Here is a 13567-nt window from a genome sequence, read left to right on the forward strand (position 1 = left end):
TCCTGTTTCCCCCTCTGGCATAAACATATATAGCACCTTGCATTTCCGGTTAAAGCGAGATACTTATGGTGAAAAGGATAGCTTATTCTTGGAAGAAAACGTGTACCTATTGGACAGCGTGAAATTTCTCAAAGTGAAACGTATACCTTCATAATACAGACTGACTCCTCATAAAGGAAATCCACAATATAAATAATTAACTTATATACAAAGGTAAACCATGAACGAAGACTTCCCCACAGTCCTCTTTTTAATAGTGACTGTAAATTTAATATGATCTCAGTTACGTACACAAATATGCAGTTTTATTGATACAAAGACACAGAAAAAGAAGAGAAATAATTCCAAACCATTAACAGTGGTTATCTCAGAATGGTGCGACCGCAAATGGCTTGCATTTCTTTCTTTATATTTTTTGAATTTTTAAAGTTTTCTTCTTCTTAGAATTACTATATTATTATGGACAGTAGGTTTAAATACATACATATATATGCATATGTTCCTTTTTATTGTGGTAAAATACACATAACATAAAATTTACCATTTTAACCACTTTAAAGTGTACAATTCAGTGGCATTAAGTACATTCACAACGTTATACAACCATCACTACTATCCAGTTCCAGAACGTTGTCATCACCCCCAGTGGAAACCCTGTACCCATTAAGCAGTCACTTCCCATTCACCCTGGCAACCACTAATCTGCCGTCTATCTTTATGGGTTTGCCTACTCTGGATAGTTCATATAAATAGAATCATACAGTATGTGGCCTCTGTGTCTGGCTCTTTTCACTTAGCATAATGTTTTCAAAGGCTCACTCCTGTTGGAGCATGTATCAGTACTTCATTTCTTTTTATGGCTGAATAATACTCAATTGCATGGCTATAATGCATTTTGTTTATCCAGTCATCTGTTGATAGACATTTGGGTTGTTTCCACCTTTTGGCTATTGTGAATAGTGCTGTTATGAACATTCATGTGTAAGTTTTTGTTTCAACATCTGTTTTCATTTCTTTGGGGTATATACCTAGGAGTGGAATGTTATTGACATATGCTTTTTTTAAAATGTCTTTAATTCTACTTTGGCATTCTGTGTTTAAAGTAGCAATGCTTTTTCAGAATTATTAAGGATAACCTTAATAATATCATTCTTACAATAATACCATTCCATTTTCAATCACTGATTATGGTACATTTTTTTTTAAAGGCCAAATCATGTTCTTTTCAAAAATGTAATTTTCATCCTTATTCTTTGGGAACAAATTTCTTTTATGCTAGACACTTTAAACTATGATGAACTAACTGAAAAGGACAGTCTTTTCCTCTTAGCATAGCCATTCTAGCAGTACCTAAATCACTTTCAAATGCTTATATATTAAAAGTACAAAAATATATGCATTTTGTTGTTGTTTCTTTAAACGAAAAGCATCACAAAATAGACATCAATATTTAAACCTTAAGGGATGTATTAAATATACAATACCAAGTAGAAGCATACAGAATCTTCCAGAAATTCAAATGGTGATCAGAGAGGATAAATACACCCTCAAAGAGTACACAGTACCAATTCTTAGATGTTCTACCTCCCACCCTCCCAACAGAAAGATGATACATCTCATGAACATAAAAGTCCAATAATATCAAGGTTCATTTTAGCTGTAGACAGTACTTGATGTGGGCTAAAGAAGATGATGGTGTGCTTACCCACACCTACTTAACAACTTGCCCCAGAACACATGCACACACGTTTATGCAATAAACATTCATGTACATGCCACACGTGCACACTTATGCACACACGAATGCACGCCCTCCCCCCAGAACCATACTTCCAACTCAGTGGCTGCAAGTAAGGGAAGAAGTGTTTTTGTAGCTCAATCATCCCTTAGGTCTCAGGCTCTTTCTGTTATTATCACTCCCATCCCCACCAATACACACACCGCACCCTGCCATTCAGAAAGCAGAAATAAAATTCTAGCTGGAGAAGAGGGAGTAGTCCCCTTAAAACAGTCAAAGAACCACCCAAACTGTAATATTTGTTAATAAGTAAGGGATATGATTTGGGATCATTTAAAAATAAAGTACTGGGAATATTTCTATAATATCGGTGGACTTCTCTTTAAGAAAAATTCAAATAGGAACAATAAAACTTATAGAAAACAATCAGTTAGGAAATTTTAATCCCATAAAAGGTTTTACACACTCCAACTTTCCCAGGATCAACACTATCAACAAATTTTATTTTTTCCTTTAGAAAAAAATCTTAAGATGCTTTCGTATTCTAATAATGCTCCCAAAAAACCCTACCACAAAATGCAGAAAGGAACTCTTTCATCCTACTCTCTGCAGAATTTTTTTAAATAGCTCTGGCATAACAACAATGTTTATATCACAGAGATTTTTTTCAATGAATATTACGAACTTTATAAATGTCTTTTTCTCTGTGTGGAAAAACTGAATCGCAATGGAGTAAGTTGTCCAAAGTCTCACAAGGAATGAGGGGAAAGCCAAAAATAAAATTAACTGTCAAGAAAGTGGTCTGTCCACAAAGCAAAATATCTCAGTTATCATGGGGGACAGTCATTCTAAAAAGGCAGTAGAATTAAACATGTTATATCATGATACAGTCATGTCATTTACGAGTATGTGTATGCACAAGAATGCCCTGTATATCACTGAATTCCCATTGTTTAATTCTTACAGCACTTACTTCTTCGTGATTGTGTATACTCCTTTTCTCTGCTATTAGACTCTAAGATGTTTATGGCAGGGACCAAATTTTAACACTTTTGTACACGTAGCACATGCCTTGAATACAGTAAGCAGTCAGGGAACATGGGTATGTTTGCGTGTAAAATTTCATAGACATACACTCAACTAACTCCCCCCAACCACCAAAACAAATCATGGTGAGAATCTTTGAACTTCCTTAACAACTCAACCCCACATACTAACGAAGAACAAAAATATGATCAATATAGGCTACTCTGATAATCCCAACGCACAGAGACACCCTAGATATATATACCCTTACGTGTTAGTGTGTGTAAATACACAGATTAAGGTAGCCAAGAATGAATTAGCATGGTTTACCTGTAGTTAACCAACACCCTGTTATTATCCATGAGCTGACTTCCCCAAGTGATGTATTATCCTAACCCTTTTGCTCCTTGTTTCTGTGATGTATCCCCTGACTACCTTAACTGCTTGGTGGCAGTCACACCAGAGTGCATTGGAATGGAAATAAGAGGAGAAATAAATTCCAATCAGTCCTGCCTACTACTTGTTAACAGCTTTTATGAGGTGCTGTAGTGAAGTAATAGGATAAAAATGAAGAGCAAATTCAGTTTGGGGGATTAAAACAACACAGGGTACTTTGCCTTTAAAAAAAAAAAAAAGAAAGAAAAACTCCTTTGCTTACAATCTCATTGATCAGCTGTGAGGTTTATCCAAGTTACTCTCCACCTCCATTACGATAGGAAATGGGCTGAAAGAGTTATTTTCTGGGCCTAATTTTTAAACAATTACTCAGGAGTTACTTTCATTTTTCTTTAAAAATTCTCTATAGGGCTTCCCTCGTGGCGCAGTGGTTGAGAGTCCGCCTGCCGATGCAGGGGACGCGGGTTCGTGCCCCGGTCTGGGAGGATCCCACATGCCGCGGAGCGACTGGGCCCGTGAGCCATGGCCGCTGAGCCTGCGCGTCCGGAGCCTGCGCTCCGCAACGGGGGAGGCCACAGCAGTGAGAGGCCCGCGTACCGCAAAAAAAAAAAAAAAAAAAAAAATTCTCTATAGCCTTACCTCCCAGTCCAAATAATCACAGACGTCTTCGAAGTTAGTGAGCAGAGACACTGAGCAGAACAGCCGCGGCAGCTCATCCCTTGTCATTGGGGGAAAACGGCTATCTTTAAGGGCGCTGTTGGAAACAAAGCAAATATTAAAGCAATCACTAGATATGGGAGTTCTTAGTTTCAAAGGCAGGCAATCATTTGAAAAAGGTATGAGATTAAAAAAAAATCTCAGGTGAGAAAGGTGCCCAAATCTTCAAATGTATTCACAGGCTCCAAAGGTTTTAGAAGTCGTTATTTTTGTTCATTCAGTAGATTGTGTTTACTAGCCAATTCTGTGACCAATTCAGTTGTAAAAACTGAACGATCAATTATATTTCCTGTACAGTTATTTCCTTGTATGTTTCCCTGTTACTTGTAGAACCTGACAATGTTTTATTTTACTTTTGAGGAGAATAAAAACCAGAGTAGTGGAAACTTGTGGGAAGATTTCTGGACCTAGCACTGTTGGAAAAAATATATACATATTTCATGTTGTTAAAAAAAAAAAGGTTCATACTAGGTTGACCAGTTACCATAGAACAGCATCTAAAGAGTTCAAAAAAAGATAAAAATTTTACTTTCTTCAAGCAAAAGAAATCAAAGAAAATGAAAATAATCATGCAAATTACACACTAAAAATACAAGGATTTCAGTTCCCTATAAAGGATAATTCAAGATATGACTCAAAAATTGTGACACTTCAGGAAATAGCACTAATCTTAGGAAATAAAATTATGATTAGGAGACCATTAATCACATCAATGGATTTCTGAGTACATCAAGTCTGACTGGACCCTGTAATCAAGGGTAGTGTACCACAGTGCCTAACTGTAGAAAAACCCAACTGTAAAGGACAAAAACGTTGGAAGATCGTAATTCTTCCTGCAACAGTAGAACAGACAGAAAACACAAAGACATCCACACACCACACACACACACACACACACACACACACACACACACAGGCACTGTGTGTTCCTTGTACTTTTAAAAGAAACCACTTCCTGGTCAAGAAAACAAACACACCTCTGATTACACACTATATTAATGGTACTGCTGGCATTTGCGCTGTCGCTCTTCAAATGTCCTATAAAGCAGAGCCAGGCATAGAAAATGTTTTCACAGATTAATCCTTAAGAGGTTAAAAACTTAGAGCCTACAAACTGCTTGGGTCATAACAAAGTTCCATGACCTTCGGAAATAATTCCTTTTTCAGTGAGTTCCTCATTGTTGGATTTTCTTTTTTCCATCCCTTCCTTCGCATTCAGAAACTCACTCACTCTACTGTACAAATATACCCCTATGTTTGTAAGTATTTTCAATACATTTTGGTGTTCATTCTATCCTGCTATACAGAGGAAAATGCTTACAGAAAGATAGAGATGTTATATATAAAGCATACATGTTTTTCCCCATTCGAGGAGCCAAGATTAACCAAGAAAATCAGGAAATCTGTGATAATTCATACTCTGAGAACAGCACTTCACTACTTTATAATTTAACAACATAAATTTCCTATGGCTTGGCTTCTTTTATTTTCCAACTGGCAAATAAAGTTTAAAAAAATATTTTCAAGTTGTCATTCAAAGCCAAGATAAAGACATATATGGTGTGTGTGTAACGTCCCCCCAGCCCCAGACCTGCCACAGGAGAGAAGTTCTAAAACACAGACCAGAAGAATCCCATGCATAAAAACCCAAAGGCCAATCACACTTTCAGTTTTCCTTGTGAAAAGCAAAAAAGGGGAAAAGAGCCTTATACATTAGAATAACATAAAATATAATTTTGCGGGTTATAGATTTTTATTGTGGTAGTATACATAACATAAAAATTACCGTTTTAACCATTTTTAAGTGTACATTTCTGTGGGATTAAATATATTCACATTGCTGTACATCCACCATCACCAACCATCTCCAGAACATTTTTTATCTTGCCCAACTGAAACACGGTACCCATTACACACCAGCTCCCCATTCCTCCCTCCTCCCAGCCCTTGGCAAAAATGTTGTAATTTAAATACACTTTTATAATTTCAAATAATTATAGTAATATAGTCGCAAATGTTTTTCATATATAACAGCTTTATTGACATATAATTCACATACCATAAAAGTCACCCTTTTAATGTACACAATTCAATGGTTTTTAGTATATTCGGAATTGTACAATCATTACCCCATCCAATTTTAAAACATTTCATCACACCAAAAAGAAACCCTATACCCATTAGGAGTCAGTCCCTATTCTCCCCTCCCCCCAGCTCCTGGCAAGCACTAATCTCCTTTCTGTCTCTACGGATTTGCCTGTTCTGGACATTTTATGTAAGTGGAGTCATACAATATGTGGCCATTTGTGTCTGGCTTCTTTCACTTAGCATAATGTTTCTGAGATTTTATCCATGTTGTAGCATGTATCAGTACTTCATCCTTTTTTAATATATTTTTTTCTGTTTGATAAATTTGACATGTTACATTTTGTAAAAGTACATCATCTTTTTAATTACCCAATAATATTCAATTCTATGGATATATCACATTTTGTTATCCATTTATCTGCTGAAGGACATTTGAGTTATTTCCACTTTGGGGCTACTATGAATAATGCTGCTATGATCATTCATGTATGAGTTTTTGTGTGGACAATAATGTTTTCATTTCTCTTGGGTAGATACCTAGGAGTGGAATTGCTGGGTCATGTGGTAATTTTATGTTTAACTTTTTGAGGAACCATCAAACAGTTTCCCATAGTAGCTGTACCATTCTACATTCCCACCAGCAATGTACGAGGGTTCCAATTTCCCTACATCCTTGCCAACACCTGTTACTGTCTGGTTTTTTCATTATAGTGCTAGGCCTCCTTTAATGAAAAGGTTTTTGTGTCTAGCTCTAGCTTTTACATTAAAAAAGTACACATGTTGAAGTTGCCATGCAGTCAATTTCTCAACACTTTGAGGCAAGTTATTATTTTGTTTATTTCCTAGCAAATCAGTGAAAGGTATATTTTAGCTCAGTGCAATTCCAACTATTACTTCAAATCAATGAAATTTTCAAGTACCTAAAACGTAACTGAGGATCAGGCTAGCAAGCTTTCCTCGTGATATGGAGCTGGGTGCTCAATCATTTGGGGCTTTTCAAAAAAGAATGTTTAGAACAAAGAGTGAGTGGGAGAGGGCTAGTATGGCTAATGACATAAATAACAATCATGCCTCGCCATACCAACACTCAAGTGTTTTAACTTCAGAACTCTGAAATAGCGAAGGTACATTAATCGTGATGGAAACAGTCTGATTTTACAGAAACACTCATTCAAACAAGACTTTTAATTCTTGCGTTTTTCATCAACTCTAAGTAACTTTTCATTAAATTCATGAACACAGACAAATTCTAAAAGGCAGGAACCCCTCAATATCTCTAAATGCAAATTCCTAGGGAAAAGAACTAGCAATGAAAGCCTAGCAAGGATTTAAGGGATTATAAGAAAAAGATGAAAAATGTGGCTGGAGACTGACCTCAGAGCTGCTAGGCTGGTGTGGATGGCTGATAAACAAGAGGATTCAGCTTCCCTCAGCCCCGTTCTCTTTAGTATATAGAATATGTGATGTGGAAGCTTAGCCTTTAGAGAGGCTATGCTGTCTTGGAGTCGGGCAGTGACTTGCTCAAGGTGACCCAGCTAGTTAGTGACACAGGTAGGGGTACAACCCAGATTCTCTGACTCAAGTCCACAATTCTTTCTAGTATGTGTACCTTAGTTGCCACCTTTGACTGGATTATGGGTTTCTTTTTGAATTTTAAAATGAAATGCTTGCTTTACTAGGCAATTCTGATCTCATACCTGCAGTGCCTCTGCCTAAAGAAGATAAATAATAATTTAATAGCATTCATTAGTAGCCGAAGGGTAGACAGAGCTAGACTTCCTGTCTACTGGAAATCTGCAGGAGCAAAAAGGACTTTAAAATATTAATATTGTCCATGGAAAGCATTTTATACCAAAGTAGTGTCTGCCAATTTAAATTCTAGGCAGTCTGAGGAACTGACAAAGAAAGAGATCTTGTAATAAACTCGTATGAAGTTATCTTTGCTACAGTAGGAAGCCATTTCCTAGTGTTTAAATATCGCTAGGAAAAAAAGAACACTTATGTACAAAAACCTGCGGGCTGCTCCATCACCGTATGATGGATGGCTAAGGTTTAAACAACAGTTTAATTCAATACCAAATTCAAATATATTCAAATTCAAATTGGCATCCTCCCAAGAATCTATTTCACCTAATTGAGAAGCAGCATTAACATCTGTCAAAGTTAATATCTAATGTTAAATAGCACTTTAATGAAAATGAACATTAAAAAAAGGAATTAGCTATCAAAGAATCAAAGGGTTTGTGACAGTACCTGGAAACTATGAGGGAAAAAAAAACAGCTGAAAAGAGACAAAGCCTTAGATATTGTAAGGCTCATCACAAACAATAGAGCATGCAACAGAAATTATTTAAGAATCTAGCCAGCTAGCCATTCACTCACTCATCCATTCATTCCTTTGCTTTCTAAAACACTGATGACCTTAATTGGTTAAACAGTGGAAAGTTACCAAACTGCCGAAGGGCTTCATAATTACAGGCAATCATTTTTCAGGACAAGGAAGTAATTAAAACCAAAATTAAAAATCCCTGTTTGGATAGGTGAAGAAAAGCAAATCAAGCATACATTAGTCTAAAATTAAGACCAAAAAAAAACCCCAAAACAGCTTTTTCACGAGGGGTTTCAATCATCTGGAAATTCTGCCATTCCTCATGTGACATGTCTGAATTCCAGGAACTTAGAATACTAGAATCCTAAACCCAAATCTGAAAAGTTTTCTATATCCTCTCTTTCACATTAAGTAGCAATGTTAGCTTCTCACTGTTAAAAAAATAATAGAGGGCTTCCCTGGTGGCGCAGTGGTTGAGAGTCCGCCTGCCGATGCAGGGGACACGGGTTCGTGCCCCGGTTCGGGAAGATCCCACATGCCGCGGAGCGGCTGGGCCCGTGAGCCATGGCCGCTGAGCCTGCGCGTCCGGAGCCTGTGCTCCACAACGGGAGAGGCCACAACAGTGAGAGGCCCGCGTACAGCCAAAAAAAAAAAAAAATAATAGACACAAAACAGAATGCAAAAAAGTTAAGTGACGGTTCATCAAACCTAAGGGTAGAGAGGAGCAACAAAGGACATGGTCATGGTTAAGGAGGGAGGAAGGGAACCTTATTTTGGTGAGAGCTGTGACCCAAAAAAGGGAAATTTTCAATTGTAAGCCATATGTAAAGTGTTACTTAATTGGGAGATGTTTTTCCCCTTTAGAGTAATGAGTACAACCTACCTGCTGCTTGATGAACATTAACATTAAAATTTATTCATTGGAATATATATTTTTAAACATGATATGATGGGTAATTAACAGGGAACAGAGGAAAGAACTAAGGCATGGAACAAAAGGAAGAGAAAGTAGGAAGGTGGGAAAGAAAAAGAAAAAGGAAATATATGCAAGGAAAGATGGATAGGGAGAGAAAACAAGAAGCAGGAAAATGAAGTGGGAAGCAAAGAAACAAACAAATAGAGACACACAAAGGGGCAGAGAGAGAACACAAGGAAGGAAGAGTGGAAGGGTAAGAGGGAGAGGGAAATCCAGTGGGATGGGTGCTGGAGGTTTTCATATGTTATTTGGCTCCTATCCTGCAGGATTCCCTTAGGCTTTAGAGTTTTATCACCTGGTGCCCTCCGATTGGCTTAAAGTTCTTGAATTGCTCTTATCTCGAATTCTTAAAAGCCTCTACTCTCTGAGATGGCTACAGCTGCCCACCAGGAAGGAAAAATACTCTGTGGGCTGCATGCTCTGATGACCAGAGCAATAGTGTCAAGAATCTGCCTCCCAGCCACAAGTTCCTCACCTTTAAATTAGGAGACGAGGTTGTGAATTTGATTTAGTCGAGTGGAACTACAACTGGAAAATACAAGATACATGAAGAAACATACGGCTAAATGTTTGGTGTATATGGCGGGTATTCCTCATCTCCCTCCATGTAACATCCACATAATGCTTTCCCTGCAGAGTTTCTGGATTTACTTGATACGGTTTTTAGAAACGAACTGCTAGAAACTGGTTTTTGTTTTAATTATTCTTCTGACGAAATCTTTTAAAATATATTCTACCAGAGTGTAATGGACATAATGACTCAGGTTCATCTTTAAGACTCAATATGACTTGGGTCATTCATTACTATATGGTATTGAAACAGTGCTCTCAATATAGTCTTGGCAATAAAAAAAAAAAAAATCTGTGGGTATGGAAAACAGATTAACAGTATGACCACCAGCAAGTTCCATCTTGGGAAATCTGAAAGCGTGAGATAATCTCTACTTTTAAGAGAATGTAACACAAAAATAACCTGTCATAGACTTTCAACGTTTCTAAGGATCTTGTCTCCGTGTTCTCTAAGTTAGGATACTATAAAACTGAACTACCTCTCGAATTGGATTAAATGTAAATTTTATTGCCTTTCTCGTAGAATCTAGAGAAACTTCCACAACGCTGAACAAGTATTATTTCCCCAGGGTCATCAAAAGCACTTCTCCAAGGTGTAATAACTGTGCCTTACTGCCAATAAATGTAGCTCCTAAAAATGAAAACCTGAAGTCATCGTTAATACATGAGCCTTATTTCACAGTCCTATAGAACACAGCAGAGGAGAATGGCTAAGAGCTTGGATTCTAGAGTCAGACATAACTACATTTGGATCCTGGCTCCACTGCACACTAACTGTGTGACATCTGGGCAAGTCTCTTAACCTGTGCCAGCCTCCATGTCCTCACCTATAAAATGGCGATAATACCAGTACCTTCCTCACAGAGCTACTGTGGCAAGTGGACAAAATAATAATACCTGCAGAAGTGCCTTACATACACCAGGTGCTCAATAAGTAGTGGCTGTCAAAGAACTTTGGTCATCGGCATATTTGTTAAGTTTATGCCCACAGGGCTGCCTCCATATCATGGTTCTGGTGAAAGGAACGGAGCCCCAGGACTAAGATTGACCCTTCAACCTTATGATGAGAAGGTCTAAGCAAGTTATCTGCTCTAGGAATTTACTGTGACCATCTAAAGGGGATAATGGCTACCCTTTCAGGTTCTGGTGTTTCTGAGAAGCCTTCATCTCATTTTCTTTCATTTTCAAGATATTTATTAAGGCTATATACCTTTTATTAAGTGAAGAGCCACAGAGGATATAAGAACAGATTACAAAATAATATATGAATATATGTAAAAGACATCGACAGGAAGGCTGAGAGGAATGGTCAGACAAGGTTAGCGTCTTTCCTGGAAGGATCTGTTTTACACTCTCTGCTACTGGTTTACTTGTTACCAAGTGACCCAGAATTGCAGGTAAATGTACAGAAATTAAATGTATACACATTTTTTTTCTAGTAAGAAATCTACTACATCAAGCGAGGTACTTCATCAAGAATTTCCATTATCCTGCAGCCATGCATTCGCATGTTGCTTTGTAATGTAACTCTTAGATTTCCTGAGCTAGGTTTTAAAAAATCTCCAGGGCACGGATTGGCTTTTTACTTCCATACAAAAAAAAAAATGTTTACCAAGAGACGTAGTTCCCTGAACGGTACTCAATTTGTCTTCAATGGATTTAGGTTATGTTATTCTCTATCCTACTGGTTATGCTCCAGGAAAATCCTTAGGAAAAACAAAACAAAAATACTCTGTAAGCAGCAGACAGAGAATGAGAGCTGAGAAGCTCCACGCTTTCCTCATCTAACCCAAAGGTCTCCAAACTGTTGACTGAGCATTCTTATCAGTAGAAGTCTGAGCACACATCCTCAATATGTGTATTTATTTATAAAATACATAAATGTACTACTGGCATGTATAGCTAATATATCCAAAGCATAGTATAGACTTAGAATAAGCATTGTTGTTAAAAAAAAAAACAGTGGGTATAATACATATTTCAAATAATGTTCTTGATAATTTCCTTCTTATTTGGGGGCTGACATCTTGTCAGGTCTGATTAGATTATCTTCATTTTTACTTGATGACTTGGCCGACCAAGTTACAAAGTGACTTGCAGGAGAAGTGGCAGCTAGCTCCCCCTTTTTCTTGTCCTTGCCTTGTGCTTGTAGTATGACTATTATCATCACTCCATTGTTCCTTTGCAGGAATCTTCTTAAGCCCCTTGTCCATCCTGAGTGGCTTTATCTAGCTTTAGCTAACCTATGCATTATGGTCAAATGGTTTAAGAAGATTCCTGCAAAGAAACCACAAGTTGAAAATAATACTACTTCAGTACTTTCTTATATTTTAGATAAAAAGATCATAAATAGAATTGCTAATCTTTTCTTCCTGCCCCACAATGGATCATCTGGGTGCACCCCTCTTAGGAGACTGCTTATCTAAAGCTCTTAATCAAGTTCTAAGAAACTGGTCCTCCTAATATACTTAGACATGACACTATGAGCAAAAAGAGCTTTAAATACGAAAGAGCCGATATCTATGGAGCGCCTGCCGTGAGCCAGGTGTTAGACATGTATTACCTTGTTGAGTCCTCAAAACAACCCCATTTTGTAGATGAGGAAACCGAGGCTCAGTGAGTTCAGCGAGATTAAGCAACTTGCCCAAGGTCACAAACACAGGTAAGAGAGTTGACATTTGAACTCTGGGCTGCCTGCCTCTATGGCCCGTTCTCTTTTCACAGCAGCGCCTCTAGAATGTTAGCAAATCAACTTCAGTCTACGCACCTTCAGTCAGTTTTAAGGAATTTCCCCCAGTTAATGCTGCTTCTCCTGGGGTTTAGCTGGATGCTTTGGGTTGTAAGTGTGGGCAGGTTCTGCAACGGAGATAAATGGTACTTTTTTAGTGAAAGTCTTGGCTTGTTTCTGTTCTCTTCCTTCTCCATTTTGATCTTGGTGACTCAGAGCTGCTGTCATTGAAAAACATCTGTTTTATCTAAATTTAATAAGCCCTATTAGTGGGACACTAAGCCTTCCCTTATTCTGAAGCCTTTCCACAATTTGAAATTTAATCTACTGGAAGTCATAACAGCGTTACCAAAGTACTAGTTTCGGACGTATCTAGGCTGGCGGGCCTGTTTCTGATTTTTAACTTTGCTTTTCCAACGTGAATGAATAAGCCCTCTCATACTCACCACAAGAGTCATGCAATTTTTTTTTCCTTCCCTCTTTCCATGGTAATCAAATCTATAAATTAAACTCTGTAAACTGCAAAACATATGGTGTCACTCTAACTTGTGTGCCGTGTGAAGGGGGCTTGGTCTTACCCACGGGTTTACTGTCGTTTCTTAAACTCGTGTCAGTCCTAGATGGTGCAGGCCTGCTGAGAGCTAGCATGCTGGTTCTTACTGTGGGGCCTGTCTCTGATTTTCTCAGATGTCTCTGACAGGGGACTAAAGGTAACAAAGGAAAAGGGTTAAGTCAGTCTTGAAGATGAGGTCCAAAATCAACTTATCAACTCGGTCCTGCTGAGGAAGGGGGAGCGAAGGACTCCAGTCCTCTCCACTGCCTCAACCGAGATGTTTTTCATCTTTATTTTCCTTCTCTTCTTCCCCTCCCCCACCTTCTGGATGTTTTCCTCCTTTTCTTCCTCTTCTTCCTCTACCAAGGAAAGGAAGAAAGAATTGTAAAATGTCACAAGAAGGAGATGAAACAGAAGAACGGGGGTGCGGGGAGGGATGGGAACAT

At 38.0% G+C, this 13567-nt stretch overlaps 1 protein-coding gene across 2 annotated transcripts in view; it reads right to left on the reverse strand.

The window, feature by feature from the left end:
• AMMECR1 (AMMECR nuclear protein 1) overlaps positions 1-13567 on the reverse strand; it is a gene marked incomplete at its 5' end in the record, with an annotated part of 105106 nt that overhangs the window by 14849 nt on the left and 76690 nt on the right. For both annotated transcript variants that reach the window (XM_082864300.1, XM_082864301.1), the window contains one exon: positions 3800-3914. In XM_082864300.1, the coding sequence (XP_082720426.1) occupies positions 3800-3914 (115 nt within the window). The remainder of the gene's footprint in view (positions 1-3799; positions 3915-13567) is intronic.

The sequence above is a fragment of the Leucopleurus acutus genome (genome assembly GCF_964270905.1).
Source record: "Leucopleurus acutus genome assembly, chromosome: X".
In the NCBI taxonomy this organism is placed as follows: domain Eukaryota; kingdom Metazoa; phylum Chordata; class Mammalia; order Artiodactyla; family Delphinidae; genus Leucopleurus; species Leucopleurus acutus.